A 25,977-nucleotide genomic window follows, 5' to 3' on the forward strand; every position below is an offset into this window, starting at 1 on the left:
TGTTTGTTCTACGTGCTTTTGTCAAGAAATCCTAATCTTTTATTTAAGGACGGTGTACAGATGTGGTGAGGGATGTAGACACTTTGTGTTCTGGCCCAGCCTTCACCAACCTGGACATGACCATTACATTTCAGCACAAACAAGCGGGCGAAACGGTTGCCTAGTAACAGCTAAAACTAAAAGCCGAGCAGAGACTGATGATTTGCTTTGAGTTGTCTTTTTCTTTTCTAGTTCATCCTCGTCTTTTTTTGCTCTTCTGTCTCAATCTAAGGCCAGTGTACCCATTTGTTTGAGGTTCATTCATCCACTACATACTTTCATCCTCCGCCTCTCTCTTAATCAAGTATGAATATTGCTCTTCAAAAGTGAATATCATTTTCCCTGTACTTTTATGAAAATAAACAAGTCTACAGGGTTGTCTTCACCAACTTACAGTCCGATGCTCCTTTCGCTCCCAGCTCCCGACACAGAGCTTTGTGGTCGCCTGTCAGACTCTGCTCCATGAATTTTTAAGTATCAAAGTGTATATGATGAATTGTGAATCTGTCAGTCCTTTGGGTTTGGTTTTATTATTGGCCTTGAAAGAGCGAAGCAAGAGAACAACAAGTAGAGGCGAAAAAGCCCTTAATGACGAGACAGAATAACTACTGGAGGGGAATGTAGAGATGTTTTCATCCCGACTGATCAACTGAATTATGGAGCAGAGTGTCAGACTATTTGAATATATTTCCCAGCAAACCTGTGGAGACACACGCAATTTGAGCCCAATGCCCATTTTATGAAACTAGAAATGAACTCAGAGAGATGCTACACCCACGCCGCATTGAGTCTTAAAACTATTCAATATGTGCTACAGTGCTCCAGCATCAAAAGTTCTAACTTTTAAGCACAGGTGAATGTTATTGAATAACAAAATAATGAAATGAATATAACTTGACAATCACAAGAGGGATGCAGCAAACCCTGATGAGAAGAATGTATGCATTTTGTGGTGTAGCTATTAATATCAATGCTTCATTTTGTTATGTTTATAGTTTTTGAATAGGTTACATGAATGAAATATGTGTAAACATTTATTATTATTAATACAATCTGCAACGGAATTGAAAAAAACAAACATTTCAATTAGCTTGTTAGCTAGTAACTATAGAATAGCCCTTTTTCATTACCCGTGATCAGCTAGTTAGCAGAATTAGCTCGTAAGCTAATCACGTGTACTCTTCTCATCACACGTGATCAGCTAGTTAGCAGAATTAGCAAGTGAGCTAATTCAACATAGGCTAACCTATGCTGCTTATGCTAAGCTAATAAGCTTATCACATTATCAAAGCAGGGTTAAGCTCATCACATTGCCACGTGATATATTAGCTTGACAATGCAGAGCATTGCCGCAAACGTCAAGAGAGGTTAACCCTTCTCTCGTTTTCCTCCCGTGTTGGCAACTAAGAGCTTTCACTGACTGAGCTAATGGTTTGAACCCGAGTGGGTGTGAATGAACCGCCTGTCCTTTGTCAACGCACAGCGAGGGAACCGAACAAGACGGGCAAGGCAGAAAAAGAGTCAAGCCACGGAGGCATCGTCGATGACCTCTATGGACACGGAGACGTGAAAGACATTGGACAGGGATAAGACCTCACGGCCATTCATCGGCCAACCGACAATTTCAGCTCTATACCGTTTATTTACAACGCTCTCCCACATGACCGCTCCTCAGTGAAAGTGCGGTTCGTATGCGGGCGGCGAGTCTTTGTTCATGTGGACGGGAAGACCTTGAGCGAACAGAAGAACACTTTACAGGCCCGGCTGTTCCCTGAAAGGTTTCAACTGCTGCACTTAAATGACAAAAACCAAACAGGCAACCTTCCTTCGCGGTGCGTTCGCTCTCGGCTGCTGTTGCCCGCCGACTTCCTCCTGGGTAGGGAGGTTGACGTTTTCGTTACGCCGCAGCCCTCAGCCTCCCCGTGACGCAGGTTGGCGCAGAACTGAGCGGAGGAGAGGGTTACTTTCGTTCCATGCGTTGTAGAAAGCGAAAAAGCAATTGGAATTGGAATTGATGGAGTTCTATGAGGTTTTTTCCTCCATATGATTGATCCATCCCTCTCCGATACCAAGTCTCCGTTTGTCTCTTCATCAATTCGAAATCTCTCCCCGTTTCCACGCTTTCCTTATCTCCGCCGAGGAGGTTATGATTTCATTTGTGCGCCACCTGGATTTTCATCCAGGTGGCGGCGGCGGCGGCACCAAAGCTGAATGAGAACAAGGACGATGAGGGTGCGATGAATACGTTACTGGCGACGACGCCACACACTGACGGGCACACTTTTGTTTCTCAACAGGCCGGTAATAGTTCACCAACCCATCGCGACAATAAGATTCAGCGGATGAAGTGGAACACGGCGAAGTGAGACGCCGGAGGAGACAGATGCCTCCTCCCTCTCAGTTCCCCACTTGAATCGCGGCGCGCATGAATATTTATGTCCAGAAGGAGCGGAGCAGGTAATTAGCGGCGCTTAACGCGGCTCGGTTTGGGGATCGCTCGCATTCGCGTGTTAATAATGTTCGTGTAGTTTTAGACTTAAATCAGCTTAAAGGATACGACTTTTTTAAAACCTTTTTCCCCCCCTCATTTTCTAAAAATACTTAGGAATTCTGTTTTAGGGAACATTACTCAAGAAAGGGAGGAAATAGAGCATCTGTTGCGGACTATTTTCAGCAGCGGATTGAGACACATTTGGAGCACAAAGGTGTATCGTGTCAAAACGAACTTTGGGTCTGCGCATATGATTAGTTTGACAGTAAGAGAAGTAGAAGTATATCTTGAATGTATTTTATAATACATCAGGTGAGTGATGTTTTTGTAAAAAGCAACAAAAACAGATATGAACCTGCAAGGAATTGTGTGTGTGTGTGTGTGTGTGTGTGTGTGTGTGTGTGTGTGTTACCTGCAGTGGCGTCGGCTGCTGGTCCACCGGGGCGATGAGGACCACCAGCTCGTGGTCGATGCTCAGGTAGCCGAAGACGTCACACTGCGGCACCGAGACGTGGAGCCGCAGGATCCGCAGGACGTCGTGGACCGTCACCGGCTGGTTCTTGTTCAGCTGGGGGGGGGGGGGGGGGGGGGGTGAAAGGTCAAAGAGTTGTGTGAATAAATAAATAAAAAAGACATACAACACATTTCAGCCGCAACACTATGATGTATAATGCAGAGCTATAAAATGTATTATTTACAAAAAGCCGGGCTGGAAATCGAGGCAAAGGCGTCCTGTGGCAAAGAAATGCAATAATAGCCACAGTCCACAGACTGTTTTTTTTTTTTTTCCATAATCACATGACTAAATTGAATCTAGATCTTAACAAGGAGATTCCTTGTCACCAGATATTTACAACACCATTGACTGTGTAATTGTTGTGCAGCAAATGGCAAAAAAACCCCCCAGAATTAGCCGAGACTGATGTCTGACGCATTTACAGTGAAGAGTTGAATTAGTGTTTGAGGAGTTTGAAGACTTTAAATTACATTTTTACAGACATGACGCAATGAATTTTATGTTTGACTAAATTAATAAATTAAATACAGGTCAGCAAAAGCGGATGACACGCATGTAGTTTTCTCCATGAATGCAGACAGAATTATAGTTCATTTTTCTACCTGTGAAAAACTGTCATTTATGGAAGTTATGCTAACTTATATATAATAACTGATTATTATTGATTCACATAGCTGATCGCACAGCACTGCAGACGTTTCTTTGCGACAGACTTAAAAAAAAGTTACCCAATACCCAGGTCTCTATGAGCTTCACCAAAGAAATAAAACTATCGGTCTTGTGTTGAATATTATTATGAATTCAGTCGCACGATGCAAGTTGACCTGCAAAGGCTGGAGATTTGGCGGATGATGCTCAGTAGATGCTATTTGCAGTCTGCACTACAGAGGTCTGCGTCTCTCTAACTCCGACACGCCCACGTTTGGTTGACTTTTATTCTCGTGGACTTCAACCCCGACTGACACCCGTCTGCCCGTGGCTCCCTCTGCAAAATGTTGGTTTTTTTTATTCACACACGGCACGCAGTAGTAGTCCTACTACTTTATTCGAAAAACGGCCCCGATCCTGCACTCACAAAGAGTTGAATGGTGTTCAGAAGCAGCCGCCTGTTGCTGAGCGCGCACAGTGCGGAGGTGCTTTCCACGGGCTTAGTCTTGCGTCCCCCTTATTGCCATGGATCCGAGCAGCTGCAGATTAAAATCGGCTCCGCTTGTGTTTTCGGCATTAAAAGGGGCTTAATGCTGACTCGCACTATGATGCGCTTGTGCTGGGGATTACTGCCAAGTTGACTAACAGCCAAAGGGGCTTTGTTGTATCATTAAGCTGATCAGAGCGAGATGCCAGCGGGACTTATTAGCTGCTAACGTGTCGGCGTTTAGACAGCGGCGGCCTTTAAACGCGTCCGGGGGGGGGGGGCTCAGGGGAGGCCCGGCGAGAGGACACGGCGGCTAAAGGTGGAGGAAAGTAATCACTTCTGATTGGCACATGGAGAACGCTAAGTCAATAATTGTCACAGGATGAAAAGCGACGGAACTACACTGCACACCGACGCAGCAAATAATAGGAGCTGGTGTTGGCATACATTCGAAATGGGATTTTAATGTGCCATGCAGCATTGTGCTTGTCAGGCCCCCGTCGTTTGTGATAATAACTTTGAACGCCTATGCCTGTTTTATTGCTTTTAATATCTCGGCAAAGTGTGAGAGAATATTTTAGCCTGAGTGAAACTGTGGCAGAGAACTGTGCTTGCACTTTATTTCAATGCGAACTGTTCGTGTGCAAAATGTCATTAACTCAGCAGAACTTGTAATGGAGGTGACTGCAGACTGAGCAATCTAAATATAAATTTGATGCATTTCTCTTGTAAAAGTGAGGAAATTATCATGTGGTTCAGATGTAAGAGAGAAACAAATTGAAAACACAGGGTTGTTTTTGACGGAACAAGTGAAAACAAAAAAACATGTTTTAAATCATCCCGGTCAAAGTCCTACTTAAGTAAAAGTGTGTTATCAGAACACTGAAAAAACATAAAGGTAGTGATTTGGCAGTAAAATGCACATGTATGACCATGTTACATGCATCAAATTTGCGGTGGTTTAATCCAGTGGTTCCCGACCTAGCGACCCTCCAAAGAGTCGCACGATAAATCTGAGGAGTCATGAGGTGGTGGACACAACATGGACATAGACACCGATTAACACGCGCTCCCTTTGTAAGGTGAAGCCACGAAAGCGTTAAGGAACTGGAAATAGCCTTTATTTGAAATGTAACATCATCATCATCCTAAGTAATTATTACACTGTGTTACGTTGAGCAGGACATTTGTGCCGCAGGGGAACTCTTTAGATTTACAGCCCTCCCAAGTGGCCAAGACCTGTAATTACATCTAAAACCACTCGCAGCGTCCAGTAGCCAAACTATTATCACTACATTTTTTAAAAATATATCTAAAAATATCTATACTTTTACACATTTATTCTTTGGTTTCCATATACTTACTTTGGGCAAGACCGTATTCTCTGCCCTTAGGTCACATACTGTAGGTCCATTACCTTAGAGAAAGTGTTCATCTCCTCTTTGTTCCAGAGGATCTGCAGCATGCTGGCGCAGATTGGACAGCATGCTCCTGAAAAGGGCAAAGGTCGCAGTACAATCTTTAGAGACTACCGCTGTGCACATGTCATACCGTCACAATACAGATTCAACCGCCGTCCGTTATGCGTGTGACCTTTCCATCGGAGATGTCGGCGCACTCACCAGGCGGTGTGACGGGGCGGCAGCCCGGGGTGGACAGAGGTGGACAGGGGATCAAACTGCACGCCGAGTCGGAGGCCACGTCGGACACGGCCCCCACGGCGTGGCAAGAGCCCTCGTAGTCCACGGCCACCCTGTCGGAGAAGGCGTCACACACTGTGTTGTACGTCTCGCCGTTGTGGCCGCACACTTGCTTAGGCTTCCTGCAGGTGTCCTGAGAACGAGAACACGAACACACACACACACAGTTTATTGTTATTTCAGGCTAAAAGGAAAAGAAAGATTTGTATCAGATGTGCACACGCACACGCACACACACACACACACACACACACACACACACACACACACACAGTTTATTGTAGTGTCACATTTTCTTGTATTTTTATTGTCTCTCTGGGATTTAGTGAAAACTACATTGTGATCCTCTGAAGAGTGTAAATATGATCAGTACATTTCATGTCAATCAGTCCATCAGGTTGTAATGGTTTTTTTTTGCACCAGGGGAAGGTTGAGACAACCATGAAAATCCTTATCCTCCATGAATATCAATTTGAAAGGTTCACTCACTAGCTCATGTGCTCACAACAGCAGATGGAACATCACATGACCTGAGTGTGGAACATTGGTCACATGGTGCTGATTAGTTCATCACCCTCGTGTCTGTTAGAAGATGACCTTTCGCTGAAGAAGACCCCGACTAGTGAATCGAAGGACATGAAAAAGCTTCAGTGTCCCTGAAGGAGTTTTGTCAAGGGTCTGCGAGAGTAACTCTTATGATGTCATCAGGGTTATATATATATATATATATATATGTATATATATATATGTTTGTATAGCACTTTTCTTGACAACGTGCTTCACAAGGATAAAACAACAATATAATTAAATCCAAATTTAAAATAAAAGAATTTACACAGATATGAAAAGCTTTTAAAAAAAACCACCCAGACCCAGTGACAAAATATCCACTATCATTTGCGCACAAAATAAATCTCTCTGATTTGATTTCGAAAAAAAACTTTCCTTTTAGTGGCACCGACAGGCTCATAATTCCTCTGACACACACTGTGTTGACTCTGAAGGTGACGGCAAACTGAGAGGATTATTACGTTTCGATGGAGGACTGCACTCGAATCAGTGCTCATTAGCTGTAACAGCGAGGGCTGCGCATGCTTTTGCTCGAATGCAACAATTACAGAAAAAAAAGGGAAGAAAAAATAATCCCAGCAACAGCAGGTAAACACTTTGTGCAGCAATTTGCACTTCATAAGACGAAGGCGATGAGCCCCGCCGTCTCCGGCTCTCCCGGTGTAAACCCACCTGGCAGTGGCCCATGTAAGCCAGAGTTTTCCCCGCCTGCTGCAGCTGGCACGGACTCGGGTGGAGCAGGCCGTCGGTGTCACAGGCGGGTTCCACGCTGTTCTTGTCGCACGCCGCCGGCCGGCCGACACACTCGTGCTGGAGGCAGTTTGACGAATCGCTCAGGCACACGCGATACTTGGGGATGCACCTGGGAGCACAGGCGCAGAGAGTTCAGGCTGCACGTACACGTACTTACAGTATGTGCTGTTCAATACACACAATTTACACACAGCACCACGGTGAAGTGTGGGAGGTACACGTCGCACACATTTTGCTGAAATAAAAGAGCAAAGTCACAGGAGCAAACTCTGCTCTATCACCATAGCAACAAGTCTCCAAGGCTGGGCACCAATCAGGTGTTGAGCAAATCTGAATTGGCTTGCTGACTCTTACTGAATTGTTTACTCTCAGAACAAAGGGAAACGTTTCAGAGTGTGACTGGTGTGTGTGTGTGTGTGTGTGTGTGTGTGTGTGTGTGTGTATCTTGACAAACCTCCATTCATTAGTGTGTGTGTGTGTGTGTGTGTGTCTTTCATCAAAAGGGCCAAGAGGAAGTTAAGAGTGAGACAAGTTGTTTTTAATAATATCATACAGCAGGACTCATAAATACATAGTCAGTCCCCAAAATATGCCTGATATTTTCATCACAATCCATGAATTATTCCCTTGGAAATTGGTGAAAATGTTATTAATGTGATTAAAAAAAAGACTCTGCCCTTTTGTCCAGATCTGCACCAAAATTTAAAGAGGTGCTTTCTTGGCCCGTGTCCCATCCTTCCTCCAAGTTTCGTGGAATTACATTCGGTACAAACAAAAAAAGAAAAAGATGTAAAATCATAACATTACTTGGTGGATGACAGTTCAGGAGGGAAGATGCTGAGGGACTAGCTCCGCTGATCCTGACACAGAGGGATTTGTTCTTATTAATGATTACAGTTAAAAAGATTGCCTCGCTCTTTTTTGTTGCAAGTCGTAGATGCGAACCCTGGATTTTTTTTTTTGTTCACCGTCTGCATTCTGCCAAAACACTCTTTGTCTTCTGAGCGCGTGTCCAATTCATCCATGGCATTGCTGTGTGAAGATAACTAGAAATACATTTTGGAAGTCAGAAACCGCATTAAGACCAATTTTCCCAGAACAATTTGGGCTTTGTGGCCAGTTACCCCCGACTTACCGCGGCCACCTGAAACAGCAACATGCTGTCGAGTACAGTTGCAGCGAAAGGGATGGAAAGAGAAAAAGAGAGAAGGAGAAAGAAAGGGAAAAAAAAAAGAATCCCACCTCTGATTTCTCTGGCAGGGTTTGTTGGCGCAGGGGTTGCTAAGGTGGCACTGGCCAAAGACAAACTGGTGGTCCTTGAATCCCATGCAGCGAGCAACACAGGCACTGGGATAGGTTCGTCCGTTAGAGGCGCACACCGGGATGAAGCGGTCCGGACAACTACAGGGAAGACCTGGGGGGGAGAAATGACAAATATGAAGATGAGATCAAATAGGATTTTCCTTTATTTGTCCCAGAATGAGCACATTTTTCCGCTTTACGAGAACAAAGAAGATATTCGACTAGAAGAAACATCAGTAGAAAAAAGTAATAAGGTAAGTGAACATGCAATATAAACACAAGGGAATAAGATTTGTTTTTTTAAATGCTGCAGACGCACCGGTGAAGTGTCGCCGCTCCTCGTCCGAGTTACCGAGGCCGAGACATTCTCTGGTGGAGCAGATGGTGTTGCCGGCGAAGCAGGAACACGTGTGGCAGTCAATCCTGAACGACGTGCCGTGGTCTGGGGGTGACACACAAAAGACAACAAATGAAGATTTGAACAAGACGTCACAGTTTACCTTTGCAAAATCCGAATTGCCTAAAACCTGTATTCTCTCGAATGACCAGCAGAGGGCGACTCACGTCAAGTCTTCTCCAATTGCGGAGCGATGTTCATTTAGTAAATTATGGTCCAATTTAGAGTCAAACAGACACAAAAAGGACGGTATGCACTGGGGCGTGGATACCGTGTGATTGACAGCTAGTTCCGTCCAATAGGTGGCTTCAAAAACGGCAGTTCACAAACCAACGGGGGACATCACGGTGGGTTGCCACTTGGTCTCTAGAGACCAGCATCCTTCATGAGGGAGCGGTGTTTGTTTGACGGTGTGCAGCTGTGGAGGAGTGATGGACTTTGACAGTGTTCGGGTAAAGAGGAGTGAGTTGTCTCATACTGTGAGTGACGGAGTATGACATTATTACAAATATGACACATCCAGTGTCCTACAAGTGTTTGACTTATTGCTTGTTATTGGTGTCAAGAATGATCATCCATCTACACGAGAGAAGTGAGGTATTACAACCACTAATGCCCCGCTGGCTGTTCTTCTTTTCATTCAAAATTCATGAATCTTATTTTCATATATCTTAAAAATTCTGGATGGGCCCTGGGAATATTTACACCCAGAAACTCTTCCAACTTCAATTTCTCAGGTACAACCAGATGAAGAAGATTAACTTATTTAAAAAACCCATATTTCGTACTGTCAAGTTCGGGTTCGCTTGCATCAGGAAAAACAAGATGTGTATTAGTGTGTACATTATGCTTCCTTTGAAGAGGAAAACTAATAAATACATTGGGCTAACGAAAATTTAGTTTTCTAAGCAGACGCACACTGAGCACTTATGAATAAATGAAAATAAACATTGGAGCTTAAATGAGGATGCTATATTCTCTCATATTTGGTTTCGTATTCACGGACGTTATATATGCGGCTGGTAATGCATCAAACTGAAAATTGCAGAGCAAAAAATAAGGGATATGCACAGTTCAACAGAGTCAATTTTGTAATTTTTAGACATTTATATGCGGGAAAGTAACAAATTATTCCTTAAAGGCACTATAGCTTAGTTAAATCATAATGTTGTGATGATTAAAAATGTGATGGGGAGAAGTCAGAAGTAATGAAAAGTCTAGCAGGAGCAAGCTTTCTTGTTAGAACGGTCTGTTCCTGTGCTCGGGGAAGCTGTTATGTTCAGAAAGTGAGGCTTTTTTCACACAGGAAATGCCGCAGATTTGCCCTCTTATTCCTAATGGTTTGAGTCCTTGCACCTTCTGTTTTCATTTATGATGGTGTCAATTAGTCTGCGAGTCTGTCTGAAAAGCCTTGGTGTCAACAACCCTGTTGCAATCGTGAGCGGTGGAGAGTCATTTTTATTTTTTTTTAAAAGGAGCAAAATAGTAACCAAAAGAAAGCACCTTTAACTGTAATGTAATAATTCGGAAATGCAAATTTTAAACGGAAACCTTGATTCATGACTTTACACGGATGCAAATGAGTTCCAAAACAAACCAAAAAAAGCAGGTTTACTGGTTTATCTGGATAACTTTGCTGTGTGAATACCACTTGAACTACGTGACTGTACAGTCAATGCACCTTCACATGTTTAAGGCTCTGACCAAAGTTAGTCAATATGATTTTGTATCTTTATTCCTACTCTTTCAAACAGATGGCCACCCCGCGAGTGTGGGAGGATTTCACTCCACAGTCTGCTTCATTCTGCCCTGAGGAGCTGCTAACCGTTTTACAGGACAGCTTTAGTGTCATAAATATTTGCGAGCTCTTGAGCTTTTCGGCATCCGACTGTGATAAAAAAAAAAATGATATCTAAAATATAAGCCTCAAAAGTAATGCAAACTGACCCTTTTAACGCCGATCAGTTCATCGCAGCGGGTGTACGAATACCTTTTCGGTGATCGGCGGTTAAGTGGAATCTGTGCTGCTGCCTCTAAGAAGACTTTAAAATAAAGTGACTACGCTCTAGCTCCGCACTCGAGCTCACGGCTCTGATCCGGGTGCAGCCAACAGCCGCCGCCGCCGCCGCGGTCTGCGGCACAGACAAAACCTTTCCGCTTCGGTCACCTGCTTTAGAGGACATTTTGAGCCTCGGTGCCTAATTTGAAAAGAACTCGCTCATCTCCACTGGAATCACCTGCAAATGAACTTTGTGCGGCGTCTCACATGTAATTAGCTGAGAGAGACTCAGTAACACTTTTTCCTTGAGGATAACCATCTCTCAGACAGAGTACTGGATCACTGGTAATTGCAGGCTGCAGAGGGAGGGTTTGGATTCTGCTTCATTTCCCTTCTGCACGGTTCACAAAGTAGAAAAAAAAATTAAAATCCAAAACGAGCACTGACATTCAGACCGAATATCTGCTCACAGAATCAAAGAAGTCAGCAGGAAATACGCGGCTTAAAGAAACCCGGTGTTGCGTTGTACCAGATGTCTCTGAATCCATCAACACTTTGGGCTACAAACTCGTTTCACGCAAATATGCAGTTTTGTTTACTGTGTTAAGTTTTGGACACATTTGCAATTTAATGGTGCCACGTTTTTGTTCAACGTTTGAATTTTTAATAATCTCTGATTGACTCCTTTGTCTTTCCCCAGGCAACCTACAGGACTGTTAAATTACCTGGGAAGGTCCTACGTGTTTCTGTGTTGTGACGGGCTGGAGCCTTTTATTTGAACGACAAATTAATTAATAAACCGCATGAAGTGTTAATCCAGAGGTTGCAAGCAGAGGGCAACGCACAGCGGGCAACGCGCCTGCGTCCTTCCATCCTTCGATGATGGCGGCAGGGGGGCTGAAGCCGATCCCAGCAGACGTTAGACGCGAGGGTGGGGCACACCCTGGACAGGTCTAGGCAACAACAGGGCCCGAAATTTCCATGCTAACGATTAATTATACTTGTCCAAATCTCATTCCCCTCTCCACAGGGAGTGAAGAGTCGAATGACTTGTTTCAAATAGTCGCCGAGGGACGGTAACCTTCATCTCCGCTATCTCACTCACACACATCCAGCAGACTTTGTTCATTGAGGTTCATGACAGGGACTCTTTTTCTCGGTCTGGTGACCTGTGGAATCCTTAAGTACAGAGACGGACACACGAGGGAGGTCTTACTCTTCCGCTGTCCTCCCACGACGCAGGGCTTGTTGATGTCCACACAGGGCGTCTCCACGCAGTTCTCCAGACGCCCGCTGGGGCCGCAGCTGCACACTTCGTAGCACCCGGCGGGACCGGCGCGGGTCGGCACCTGGATACGAGCGTCCTGTTGCACCAGGAACTCCGAGGCCTCGCCCAGTTTGCAGCCTGAGACAAACACACACAAAAAAACAAACACGTAGACTCAAAACGGCCGCCATGCTGCGTTAGACCCTCGCGTGAACACAGTAGAAGAGTTGCTGGTCTTGAGCGTTTGGTTTGGTCGTACCTGGCACGCAGAGGTATGGCTGACAGTTGAGTTCATCGAGGCAGCCCTTCCTGTTGACCTGGCACAAGTGGTTGCTGGGGCAGGGGTTGGGGTTGCATGGATGGATGACCTCCTCGACGACGTTGTTGCCAAGGGCACTGGGGGCTACAAGTGCGTAATGGAGTAGGGGTGTAGTCGAGGGTTGGAAAAGGGATGAAACACGATTATGATATATCACTCCTCAAATTTATTTTAACGCCAGTGATTTGTGACCTTACTTTACAGTTGAACAGATTAACAAGTCTCTTAGAATGATAATGTGTTTATTGTCAGCATGCCAAGAGGGTCAACATGAGAATTTTTCATTGTGATTGTGATTGTGAGCATGTAATGATGCTGTTGAGGCAGATGGAGATTTTAATTTTTTTTTTTTTAATTACTTCTGCAGCTTAGGTGTTTGGACCAAATTAATATTTTGGACCTGATGATCGATTGGAACTGTCAAGAGGATGAACAAAGTTATTGCGATTGATCCTGAGGAGAACATGAATGCCAGATGTTGAAATGTTTCACTCTAAACTGCACGTCATCCGCATGATGGCACAAGATGAAAAGCGGTGGAATTGATCCAGAAACACCGCTCCACTGAGATGTGAATGTTTTTTTTCCGTGTCTCTTAAATGTATAAATAGCTCTTGTTTTTGCTAAATGATGCCAAGAACAGCTTCATCAGCTCAGCTTCTGAGCCTCTGTGTTCCGTCGCCCTCTGGTGGCCTGATAAGAATTTACTTACAGCTCTGTCTGACGGAGAACGATCCAAGGGCTGACAGCAGTGCGGATAAAGAATCATGAGTAGAACTGTTGTAATGCCTTCTATTCCTAGTTACATTGCTGCACATGCGTCTAAAACTGAGCTCGTCTGCATGCCACTACAGGAAAGGAAGGGCTGCCGCTCCAAACTGGAGACTCATGGACACTTCAAGTACCCCAGGAAATAAGCACTGTGACTCACTGAGGTATCTGTGGAGCGGGATGCAGCGTTCGGGGTCGTCGATGGGCGACAGCAGTTCACAGATCCTCTCTGGAGTTTGTCCCTCGTGGAAACGCTTCCTGTCTCCGCACTGGGTCAGGATGTCCACGCAGTCTGACCTGAGGACAGATAAACGATAACAAGAGCATGAGAACGGAGCGAGCCTGCGCTGCACCGTGTAGTACAGCACCGCTTAACAGAGCACATAGAGGTCATGTGTAATTTCATGGCGGTAGCGGGTGCTCTGCCAACACACACAGCCCGGGGCAGCGTGAGCACAATGTGCGACGGTGTAATGTCATTCAAGACAATGGAAGATTAAAAAAACTGAACGGAAGGCTGTGTCTGACAAATGACTGAACAAGACCTATGAAGTAGCCTAAGGGATGAACACACACACACACACACACACACACACACACACACACACACACACACACACACACACACACACACACACACACACACACACACACACACACACACACACACACACACACACACACACACACACACACACACACGACAGGGCAGATCCTGAGTGACGGGCAGAGCCTCCGACTGTAAGTTTTACTCTCATCATTCGCCATCGACGACATTACTTCAGACTGTGCAGAGTCTGGAGAGGAGGTGGAGAGCGACTGAGTCAAGACTGAACCCAACCTGAAGGGGAAAAACAAAAGTGAGCCGAGATAAAGATATACCGCAGATGACAACAAGAGATATGAATAAAAGCTGCTTTCAATTTCCGGAAATTTTCCCTCCGGGGCTGTACGTGAGGACTCAAGCGTCCGCAAATGTTACTCTGGACATTTCCCAGAACTTTGCCGGCCGCCATCTAGTCAAATTTCCCCATGTGAGGATTCCCACGGAAGGTACTGGAAATCTTCCTGCTGCTGTTGAGTGTGTCTGCCCCGGAGAATCTCCTTTCTGCGTTCTTCACATGTGAACGGCACACTCCTGAAGAAAGGTCCAGACCCAATTCTGCAAACAGCTTAATGTGAGCCCGCCCCACAGGCCTTGTTCTCTCTGGGCCCTGGCCACTTGAGAAATTATTGTCCGTGTACAATAATACATATGTACATGAATGTTGGTCGACCTACTTGCATATGACGCTGCCTCTGAACTTGCTGTGGCAGGGTTTGATCTGCAGGGAGCAGGCCACCGCCTTCCACATGTCCGGCAGACACTTCCTGATGTCCAGCACGGGGATGTTCATGAACGGCATCTTGATGGTGCCGTTGGACCACAGTTTGATGTCGTTCATGGCGCCCTGGTCCGACTGGACATTGCAGCTGCGGAACAGCTCCGTCGGCCTGTGGGGGGGGGGGGGGGGGGGGGGGGGGGGGGGGGGGGGAGACACACAAAGGCCGAAATCAACTTGTTTGTTTGCAGCTTTAAAAGTAAAAAAGGTGACGTCAGTATCTCAACACCTGCGATTCGCTCATGTGCTGGCAGCTGAAAGGCCTTGCAGCCTGAACAGAGGGAGCTCACGTCCCTCTGGGTAATGTGAGGGTTGTTTTCCTCTCCCACTGCACCAGGAAGTGCCTTTGATGTCTGATTGGTGGGTTCGGCCTCGAGTGAGTCAGCTAATTGGCGGTTTTCAAACGGCGAAGGTTGCAGGCAGAAGTTCTGGGCGTGGCTCCGTCCTTTCCATTCGCTCCTGATGAGTGGCAGCTTTGTTTATCTGCGAGCGACCGTGTGTGCGTGCGTGCGTGAGTGGGACCCTGGATCCTCGACTTTATTCAACCCCAACTGGGGTTTCCCTCTCGAACAACAACTAAATTGGGGCAATCAGCTGATTCTCATTGAGAGCGTCTTGCTAAAGGTCGTTCCTGTGTTCAGTAATGGAGAACGGCAGGCCGGGGCAGTTTAACCAGGACAGAGAAATATACTCTGCTCTTTGGGTTTAGCCTTTTTTTTTGGGGGGGGGGGGGGGTCCAGAACAGCACGTAATCTGCAATTAATTAATTACCAATAATCATAATTATTGTCAGTCCAGCATAGAGTCACTCAGGCCTTTCTTTGTCTTACACCCATGTCAAAGACAGACATTGCATGTATACACACACAGTTACTAGCCACAGAAACCACCTCCAGGCCAGTGTTTGTATTTCCATGCTGCTCCCGGCTACACATCCCAGCGTTTGAACCCCTCAGGGGACGAGAGAGCTGTACGAGGCTCTCCTGGAGCCCGTCAGGGGAAACTCAAAGAAACAAGAGTGCAGTTTGTTTGTCTTTGTTTCGGAGCTCCATGCCATCGGAATGAAAATGGCAATTAATCGTACAGTCTTCCTCTTTGACAAAACAGAACGCGGATATTTAAGCGGTTTTATCGGGGCCAGACTTCTGCGGCTTATTGTTGAAGTCGCCACGTTTCTCTCCATGATAAACTAATGTCAATGCCTTTTTCAAATCAATTCAGATAATTCAATTTAATTGCATTTTATTATATTTGTCATATAGGTTTTTATGTTCAAATACTAGGACTTTGATTAGTAGAGTTTGTACTCTTTTATTTATTGTCTGTTGTGTGTGTGTGTGCACCCGTGGATTGATATCTATCTATCTATCTTCCTAACAATAGGTTTGTCAGATCCAAACACCATTGCAGCTACTATTGTCTATATGTGAAGTGCCCACCTCACACGTACATTCATGTATACACAATACAGATAAGTGTTCATATCCGCTTGCGTTGTAGTGGAGAGGGCTGCACAGGACAGTTCCCTGTATGAGAACCCATCAGTGCAGCCCTGGTAAGAGCGGCCGTGAACCTGACCTGTTGTTGAAGTTGGTGCAGTAGGCCAGGTCCTTGCAGCCAAGCTGGCAGGGTTCTCGGACGTCAGCCAGGCAGTTGATGAGCTCCGCCTCCACCGGGTTGTACTCGCAGAGCTGGTCGAAGTCCTGCCACGTCTGGCTGCCCCAGTTGGTGCTGATCTCCTGGCACATGTCCCTGGCCGCGACAGAGCGCAAGAGGGTTGAGTCAGGAACGAGAAGGACTAGAGCAAAACCTACCGGTGGGCGTCGCGCGTGCGCGGCCGGCGCGCCTCACCTGCAGAGCGAGGTGTTGGCCTTGGCGCAGCAGTGCAGCTTGGCACAGTCCATCTTGGCGGGATGCGGGGTCTCCTCTTCGGGCGGGGAGGGGGGGTGGGCGCTGCCCAGAAAGCACTGCCACATGGGCTCCTGAGGGAGCGGCTGGGAGCGGCACTCGTCGATCAGGCCCTCCATGATCTCGTGCTCTGTGCTCATGGTGCGAAGGATCCTCCGGCAAGCCACCTGGCAGTGGGTGGCCTCCGCCCGGTCACAGCAGTACAGACCTGGATGTGAGGGAGGGAGGGACTGATGGAAAATGTTCTATAACACCATTGAGTGTGCAGAAGCGAATTCGCGTAACAATTCCCCAAGAGTATCGATAGTTCTTGTGCGCCCCTGATCACATTTTCACACTTAATAATAAGAATAAGAATAATACATTTCATAAAGATGAAGGTGCAGTCTTACATTTTCCTGAGGCCGGGTAAACATATGAACTTGTTTTTAGCATTTTTACTAGAAAATGATGCAACAGCTTTCTTTTGATTTGACATTTTCAGGAAGTTCCAGAGCAGACGCTTCTGAAATATGAGGTGATTTGTATTTTCCAGTAGGAGGCTCCCATCTACCGTCTTTCCCATGAGAAGCGATCATGAAAGATGGATAAGATTAGGGATGGATTGAGGAAAACAGATTATTTAAAAAATATATAGATAGAAATTCTGTATATTAATGGCTCAGTCCACTTGAAAATATTTTACACACAAACACTGAAGCAAAGAAAAATGAGAGTTGGAGATAACTTCTTCAACTCAGCAGAAAAAGTTTTTTTTACTTCTACTGGATTCATTGTGTTGAAAGAAATGTTAACTCCACAGTCGGTCTCCAAACAAAAGTGAGGAGTCCAGATTCTTTGACATATTTCACTTCACTGCGTAGAACAACGGTGTACATCGGCAGAGGAAGAAGAGAAAGAACGCGGTTTATGCTGCAGAAGTGTGTGGATGGTGAGGCGGGTATTCTTCACGCTACAGCTCTCTACCGTTCTCATCTCCACAGGTTTGCCTCTATGATCTTTCTTCAATTGGCCAACAGCGTGGCGCGGCGATGCACTTACTGTCGATGGGGCTGCGTATGGGGTAGGACTTGGTGAAGTTGCTGACGCAGCTGAGCAGCTGAGCGCTGTGACTCTGGCAGTACTCTTTGACGGCGGTGATCTGGGACACGGTGGGCGTGGAGTCGGTCCTGAAGATGGCCTGGCAGTACTCCCTGCAGGTGGTGTGACGCCCCGCGTAGCCGCAGCAGGTGGAGCCCACTGAAGGGAAAACACAAAGCGCACGTGATTGTCGAATTATTTTTGTGGGACTATGACAAATAACAGCTCGGGGCTGATGAAAACACTCCTCAGATTTCATTACTCTGGCCGAGGCAGACTGAGACGCAGCCGACCTCTCCAGAGGAAGTGACTGACCTCACATTCTGTCGGGGAAATAGTGTGTGTGTGTGTGTGTGTGTGTGTGTGTGTGTGTGCGTGTGTGTGCGTGTGCGTGTGTGAAAGAGAGAGTTGTTTATTTACAGTGTGTGTGAGACAGAAACAGAGGAAGAATACAAACAAGCCCATCTCCCCATCTGAAAACATAGCGATGAAGATCAAGGGGGTTTATTTGTTTATGTCTGCAGGGAGAGATGAGATCAATGTTTGCAATAATCATCTTCTTCTTCTTCTTCTTCTCCTCTCCTCATCTTTGTGCACACGAGTATCAACTTACTTTCATTTTTGGTGATGCAGCTGTAGAGGGAATTCTGGAACGAGAAGAGGAAAACTGTGGTGATACTGGCCACTCCACTGTTGCTCAGCTTACTACAAAAATTATATTTTTATTATCGTAAAATAAAAAAAATTGTGACTTTTCCCCTCCTAATATTTGGTCGTAATTCTCATTATATTATAATCTCATTCTCGAAATCTCCCATTTGTATTCCTTTTAATGGCCCTAATATGCCATCGTAGATAATTAATGATAAAATAGATATATTTTTATTCTTTAACCATTTTCTCACACCTAAATTAAATCAAGTTTAATCTAATATAATTTAATTAACTTAACTCAGGTTCCCGGCTCTGTCTTTTCACCAAGATTCATATACAAACTATGTTCTTTTCAATAAAAAGAAAACTTTAAAAATATGTAAATTAATAAAAACAGACACTCACCTCTGTGACTTTTTTGCATACTTTAGTTATGTCGTTTTTAGAGGACGCCTACGAGGGAAGAGAAAGTACAAATTACAGCAGGTTAAACCTTCGCATTGAAAACAGAGCAGCAGAGACAAACCCTCATCTAAACATGAATTATTAAAACTGTTCTCTATAGAGAAAGCTGCACACATTCTGATCAGACTTCATCACCTGTCGGCATTCCCTGCGACACTCCGATGAGATGGCCAGCTCACAGCAGCCCAGACCCACCCAGCCATCGGATTTCCTGGATACTCCTGGAGACAAATCAAACGCCACACAATCAATCATGAGTGACATAGATACATATTCATCCCTTTCTCAGACGGTTGATATTAGAGTTGTCCAATGTCAATACGGTACATTATTTATTAGAGGAAGTCAGATGAATCATCCATTAGATCCTTCCACAAATCGGTATATTGCTGCGAGTGTATACTAATAATACTAACAGATACATCAAATACTAACCGTCCATCTGTCTGTCGACAGATTTGGGGACCGTTACAGGATCCCAACCTTACCAAGAATAGGCGCCGTGACATTTTACGGGCGTGTAGCTGAGATCAGAGCGGAGGGCCGAGTTCAAAGACGGGCGCGGTCCGAGACGAGAGCGCTGAGCAGTCATGTAATAATGTAGCGATGACGACCGAGTGCCGGGGGCGGGCGATGTGATCGCATCGCCACACGCTCTCTAGTTCAACACAGTGCAGTTTATGTCTATATTTCATCCCAGTTCTCTTAAGAAATAAATTGCACAAAAAAAACCCCGACTATTGTTGACGCGTTTGTTTTCCCTGCTTCGCCCCCCAACACACAGACCCTCTGTCAGTACCCGTACACCCCCGGTTTAATTACAGTTTCCACCAAGTTCCACTGCGTTTTAGCGAAACCTTTGGAAAGCCGTTCAGAAGAAATGAGGGAATTATTAATTGACGCTGGGGAGAAGTGGTTTACACAACCGGGGTAAAATCCCCTAACCCCTGCTGGCATGCAGTGAACATCAGAGGAATGGATGATATCGCACGGGATCTGAGGGAGGAGTTGTGACGGCTTCAATCTTTCGCCCCGAGGCTGACGGGACGTCAGCGTTTAGCGGGTGCCACTACGTGATCCGACGCTCATTCAACACTACGACCTTACATCATTCGATACACTGTGCATGTAAATATGATTTTGACAACTACCTGCACAGCACCTCACACCCTCCGGACATCGTCGCTTACCTGGAAGAGTAGAGTTGATGCACATCCACAGTTCATTCTAAAAGGCAAAGAAGAGGGGGAAAAAAGGTTCATGTTTGTTCAGGTTTCACACAATACATCCTCGCTAAGAACCTTTAAATATATACTTTAGTTTTTAAGTATATGCTTTTTCGTTGTTGTTTGGCACACAGATCAAATTTCAGCACCGAGACAAACTGGTGAGTCTGTTTAAAGTTTTTTTTATTATTTATACTTTATAATGTCGCTCATTTGCTCGGTGTCGTTTAAAGGGTTCTTAATAGCTGGTTGATGCCTGTGCCCAGAAAATAAAACATTATCATACTGTTGGTTGCCAGAAAGTTTAGACGTGAGGGGTCCATTGAGGGTTGATCTAAATTAACATTGGATAAACAATGTGATGTGAAGTGGCAAAAGGTTAAAACGACAGCGTTATTTTAATGTTTGAACACTGAGTTCCAGTCAGAGAACTGTCAACTCTCAGGTTGCGATTTAAGCCTCGGGTGAGAGGGATTGATTGAGATTTTAGATTTTGCCTAATGGACGGAGAGACACAGAAACGTGGCAGTGGGAAAAGAAAAAGTAGCTCCTCGTGCTGTTTTTGCTTTTTTTTTTTCACAGGACGGCCGATCCTGTAAAACCCTAATACGTCACTGTTAACACTCCCCCCGTGTCCCTTGGCCGCGGAACAAAGGCTCCCGTCGGCGGGCGTCAGCCGCGTTTATAAGGCCGACTGAGGAGGAACAGCGGCTTTAACGTGGAGGCATAAACATGATTTGTGACGGGAGCGGGGACCAGTAAGGCAAGAACCTGCCAGGAGGAATAACGCTGCGGCTTGGACGAGCCAAAGCAGAAGGCCCCTGTCTATCGGGGGAATCGGGGGCCTTTGTGTGTGTGTGTGTGTGTGTGTGTATGTGTGTATGTGTGTGTGTGTGTGTGTGTGTGTGTGTGTGTGTGTGTGTGTACATCTGATACAAATCTTTTTTTTTTCCTTTCTCTTTCCTTTTAGCCTGAAATAACCATTCAAACTGCTCCACAAGTGACCAATGAAACACTGTTTCCTACATAAGAGCTTTGCTCTTATCGGAGCGGAAGAGACCTGAGATTTACCTCTTCTCCGAAAAATATCAAACGCGTCTGTGCATATCATACTGTGCACTGCATACTTCACATTGTCAGCTGTGATCTGCATATTAAAAACAGTAGATATACAAATGTGTCCCCTTTGTCAGATTTTAGTAACTGACCCGACCTTTTTTCACCCGGCAAAAGCTTTTTTTCCGCTCGGAGCTTTCAACCCCGTCCCGCGATCTTCCTCGGAGGATGCTCAGTGGATTTAAGCACATGGTAGTGAAGCCCACGCACCACATTTTTTAATGACTTCCAACACTCCTTTCCAACATTTCCTTTGTTCCCTTGTGTGTTTCATTGTGCTTGTTTGTTAGTTAGTCTCTTTTGCATGCTCCCTTTGGCTGCGCACTGCACACGTATGTGCACATCGCTCTCAGCCGCTTTTCCCGTCGGCTTGGCTAAACGGGAACAGAAAAAACATGTTCCAATGATAGAAAACACTTAAGGCTGCTTAAGTCTAATTACTGGTGTGGTTCTAATAGACTGCTGGAGAGAGATGAGACGAGCAGCCAACTCGCCTCTCTGCTTTGTAATTAGCAATAGTGGGAGGAAGGACGGAGCCTGTGTGTGTGTGTGTGTGTGTGTGTGTGTGTGTGTGTGTGTGTGTGTGTGTGTGTGTGTGTGTGTGTGTGTGTAACCAGGTGCTGCTAACCATAACCACCAACCCGCTTCCTGTATAAGTCTAATGAGAGAGTCGATAACTAATTTGGTCTTGACGCTGACCAAGAGTAAATCACAGGCAACACAACGAGAACTTAACATGTGCTCCGAAATAATAAAGAACAAGCGTCATGACCCAGTCCAGGGGTTATTTACAACATCCAGAAGTGGATAAAATGTTTTTATTTAGCCAGAGGAGGAAGTTCGAATCTTTTACTCCGACAAAACTAATGAGGAAAAAATTTGCAGAGAGCGTCCTCACGTAACAGAAGGTGAAGACCCGGGCGAACATTTAACTTTCTGTCATTCTGTTTCACGATTTCTTCTTTCCATTAGTCTCTGAGGCTGTTTTTTGCGGATGAATTTCTCTCTTATCAACCATTCAACTTCTTAAATCTTATTCGTTCTTTCTGTGAACAATACAAAAAGTTGGTCAAATCGACATCCGACAGCTCCACTCGATATCCAACAGTAATGAAGCCTGAATGACAATAAAACCGTAACGTCCCAAACGAGAAACGAGGAGCGGGAACAAAATCAAATACAAAATCAATTATTCCGAATATTTTTTAAGGTTCATCCAAAGCTCACGCGACGTGACGCGATACCGCACAACCTTGAGTCCCAAGTCGTCCGGATGCTTCACCTCGCAGCATCCAGGAGACGATGGTCGCACCCACGCCAGGTTGACGTGCACATGGAAATATATATGTACATATCTGCAGCGGTTCAGGCAGAGGGACAGTGGACTCACCATAGACTCCGGACAGTAACTGGGTAACCTCTGGAGGAGATGCTTCAGGCGAGACTCACTCTTTATGGTGGCGAGCTGCGGGACGGGAGGAGAACACAGAATGAATGTGACCACTTTGTGAATCCGCGTGCTGTATGTGCCCGTGAAGGACTTCTGAGAAAACGTGCGGCCGATCGCCTCCGTGTCATTCGCTGTCGTGTTCTAGGGCGGGGTCAGACGCCGGAGGACGCGCCTTCCAGCCACGGACTGTACAGAACGAACTCGTTCGCTCGTACAATTTGCTCTCGGGGTCCGATTGTTTTGGAGGACCCCGGGGTCATTCGCTCAGCGCCGACTGGGTGGAACTCTTCAGCAGATCCCTTGTTGTTCCCCACCGGCAGACGTCACTTTTGAAATCGAACAAATTTTAAGGAGGGAAAAAGAAAACACACATCCAGAACCAGAACCGGTGGCCGCTCCCTCTTTTACTGAGGCCCTGGTTACTGATCGGAATCAGCAGACATCAGTATATCACGGTCGCCTCGGGTTGCTTTGTTTCCCGGCACGGAGGTGTTTCCGACCATGGGAAAACGTTGGAGGAGGGGGTCCGTTCCAAACTTTTTTCGGATATACACACACTTCGACCGTCATCCGCAAAGTCTGTGGTGTGTCCGCACACACACGCACACACACACACTTAAACACGCACACGCGCACGCACAAACGCACACTCGGGGCCAGAGCCTGGGAGAGTGCGGCCACTGCCAACAGTCTCTGGCCGGAGTGTGAAGTTATGAAACCAAGTAAGTGCGATTTACAGCGTCTCTCCCTCCGAGAACGGCTTATTTACCACAACTATTGGACACAACGGTGACTCGAAACACGGCGACCACTTCGACGATCTGCGGGTCACAGTGTCGACCATTTGATCTTCACAAAGGAAACGCGGACAGAAATAAAAAACCGAGAGAACAATTAACAAACTTTGGCTGCGTTTTTTCACAGAAGCACCTAGACCTTGAAGTCCCAGGGGCGTCGCCCTGGGACAAAAAGTTCCCGGTACTTTTGGTCGAAATGTGGCTTTAGTTCCCTGAAGAAGAAAAAAGAAAAAAACGTAATAACACTGGCACAGTTGTTGTTTCTGTTTCACACCTTTTGTACCTGCCATGCTTTTTTGTTGAACATGGAGACACTGCACATGATCCTTCACGAGACAAAGGGAATGTGACAGTTGCGTTTCTGCCCCACGGCCCATCTGAAGGATATTCATTCCCGGGCTGCAGGTGCTCACGATGCGCTTTTGATCAAGTGTTCTCGGGACTTTTCTTCGCTGGGGCAAATTAAATCAACGGAATGCAAACGCAGATCCATCTGCTCCTTTTCCACAGGCCCCTTGTACACCCGGCCCGAACTGACACCACTGGGTAACACCAATCAAAAGCGACAATTGCTTTGCTGGCGGAAAATCAAAGGGATCTCACAACGCAACAACAGGCGAACTCTGAAACCCAACGGGCCATGCGGGGGCCATTTGTAAGACTCTCTGGGAGGTGAATGAAGTGCCGGCTCCATCAAACACAGGGGAAAAAAAGGGTTCAGCGCGGCGGCGGCGGCGGCGGCTTCCGATCGCCAGTTGCCGCCGAGACCCGAGAGTTCGGCAAGTGCCTCGTCCCAACGTGGTTTCGAATTGAAGTCTGCAGTGTTTCGCTGGAATGAAAGCTTGCAGACACATAGATCCGTTGGCTACAAATAACCATCCTCTCAGTCCAAATAGACCTCCAGAGTCACCACTTGTTCTACGCGTTGACTGCAGAGAATCAGGAATTAGAGGAACTCATGGGAACGCCACCCAGTAAGTCGACCCGCGTGAGCGACCCAAACAACATGAAGTTGTTGTGGAATGTGTGCGGCGGGTCGAACGGGTTCACTACATTAAAGGGGGAAGCGACTCACACACACTTAGAGCCCGTTCGTTGAAGTCCCTTAAAAGGGGCAGGAAGCGATTTTGGAGAAAGATTGTTGGTTGTCGATTGCTTTTTGGACTGCACCGGTCGGGGGCTCGGACAAAAATGGAGAAAAAAAAATGTGGGCGCTCACGTCGACAGCTAGCGAGCCGCGAGGACGTATCCGCTGAATTCAAATCGCTTACTGCCCCTTTAACTGTAGTGAATGGTAAGTTTCTTCTTTTTTCTTTCAGGTTTTGAGTTTTTTGAGTTCAGCAGGAAAATGATGAGCCCACTGACAAAACCAACATTTCCCTGTTGTGGAACGTGTGTGTGTGTGACTACGCGGGGGTGAAGGGAAAGGTTAGCTGTTAGACTTAGAGCCCTGGAAATAAGCATAAATACAATAAAAAACACTGTAATAATGTCGAATAATGGTCCCTGACTACGACTGTAAAGCAGCATGATATGAATATGTCATCACATCCCTAAGCAACAGCATTTAGTCATTGGCCAATCAACTTTGCAGCAACACACGCACGCGTTTCTCTCTCCACGCTTTCGTTCCTTTGACGTGTCCCTCACATTTCTCCTCTACTTTGTGTCCACTTTCAGTGGGTGATTTAATGTCCTTTTTTCTTATCCATGGTCTGTCTGATGATGATGATGATGATGATGATGATGTCAACCAATAAGAGGACAATAAGTTCCATCCAACCTCCCTCTCCAATGTCAACCCCCCCCCTCCGCCCCCTCACTCCACTCCCCTGTACTTCAAAAAGCAGGAATGAGGTTAGAACTCTGCCCGTTTGTCGCTCGCAGAGAAAAGCTTCTTTCACATCTTTGTCTCTTTTGCTGTGAAGAAGGACGAGAGAGAGAGAGAGAGAGAGAGCATCACCTGCTCCCAGTTGAAAAAGGGCGAGGCAGAACTTTTCTGCACTTCAAAGAGCCAAGATACAAAAAAAAACTTTACATCACTCCCCTTCAAAAAAACTCTTTTCATGAGCCGACTATAATGGGCCGAGCAGTGGGCTTGTGCATTTGAGTGTACAGGGTGTGTGTGTGTGTGTGTGTGTGTGTGCGCCTACCTGGTCACAGGCTTCTTTACAGGACGAGAACTCGGCAGCATGGTGGCAACAGGCGGGATCTGCGGGAAAACCAAAAAAAAAAACGGTAAGTTTGGACCATCGTCATGTGCGGAGCTACAGATGTGGAGTTCGCCCTGAGGATGTCGCCACGTGAGATGAGATCAGGGACCGTCCAGAGGGGCTCATCCTTCGGGAAGATGAACGCGAGAATGTAAAACTCGTGCCCATTTAATTTCTTCTGTGTAGCTCAGAGGGCAAATAAATTAATAATAAAAATTCAAATACTCCTCATGTCAATTTTGGCCATTACTTCCATTCCCAATATCAGTGAACCATGTCATGAAAGTTTAATAAAACTTGATATGATAATCAGAATATCATTTTATTTTACTTCACCTCATCAGCTCGACATCTTGTTCACAGCAGCTTTCTTTTGGGCAAAGGAGGTAATCTTATTTTGCTCTGCCCGAACCGATCAATGGCCAG

General features: G+C 45.9%; 1 protein-coding gene across 2 annotated transcripts in view; it reads right to left on the minus strand.

Moving 5' to 3' along the window:
* reck (reversion-inducing-cysteine-rich protein with kazal motifs) overlaps window positions 1–25,977 on the minus strand; it is a 41,670-nt gene that overhangs the window by 3,820 nt on the left and 11,873 nt on the right. The window contains exons 2-20 of one of the 2 annotated variants that reach the window (XM_035619195.2): window positions 25,492–25,550; window positions 22,482–22,556; window positions 19,940–19,976; window positions 18,885–18,970; window positions 18,690–18,737; window positions 18,244–18,277; window positions 17,592–17,789; window positions 16,494–16,758; window positions 16,221–16,394; window positions 14,542–14,754; window positions 13,421–13,557; window positions 12,430–12,573; window positions 12,120–12,308; window positions 8,827–8,949; window positions 8,448–8,619; window positions 7,125–7,314; window positions 5,805–6,015; window positions 5,600–5,673; window positions 2,943–3,098 (exon numbers count right to left, since the gene is read on the minus strand). In XM_035619195.2, coding sequence (XP_035475088.1) covers window positions 2,943–3,098; window positions 5,600–5,673; window positions 5,805–6,015; window positions 7,125–7,314; window positions 8,448–8,619; window positions 8,827–8,949; window positions 12,120–12,308; window positions 12,430–12,573; window positions 13,421–13,557; window positions 14,542–14,754; window positions 16,221–16,394; window positions 16,494–16,758; window positions 17,592–17,789; window positions 18,244–18,277; window positions 18,690–18,737; window positions 18,885–18,970; window positions 19,940–19,976; window positions 22,482–22,556; window positions 25,492–25,550 — 2,585 coding nt within the window. Of the gene's footprint in view, window positions 1–2,942; window positions 3,099–5,599; window positions 5,674–5,804; window positions 6,016–7,124; window positions 7,315–7,721; window positions 8,066–8,173; window positions 8,252–8,447; window positions 8,620–8,826; window positions 8,950–12,119; window positions 12,309–12,429; window positions 12,574–13,420; window positions 13,558–14,541; window positions 14,755–16,220; window positions 16,395–16,493; window positions 16,759–17,591; window positions 17,790–18,243; window positions 18,278–18,689; window positions 18,738–18,884; window positions 18,971–19,939; window positions 19,977–22,481; window positions 22,557–25,491; window positions 25,551–25,977 lie in introns of those variants that run through there. The other variant, XM_035619197.2, reaches the window with a different exon arrangement.

The sequence above is a fragment of the Scophthalmus maximus genome, chromosome 21 (genome assembly GCF_022379125.1).
Source record: "Scophthalmus maximus strain ysfricsl-2021 chromosome 21, ASM2237912v1, whole genome shotgun sequence".
NCBI lineage: Eukaryota > Metazoa > Chordata > Actinopteri > Pleuronectiformes > Scophthalmidae > Scophthalmus > Scophthalmus maximus.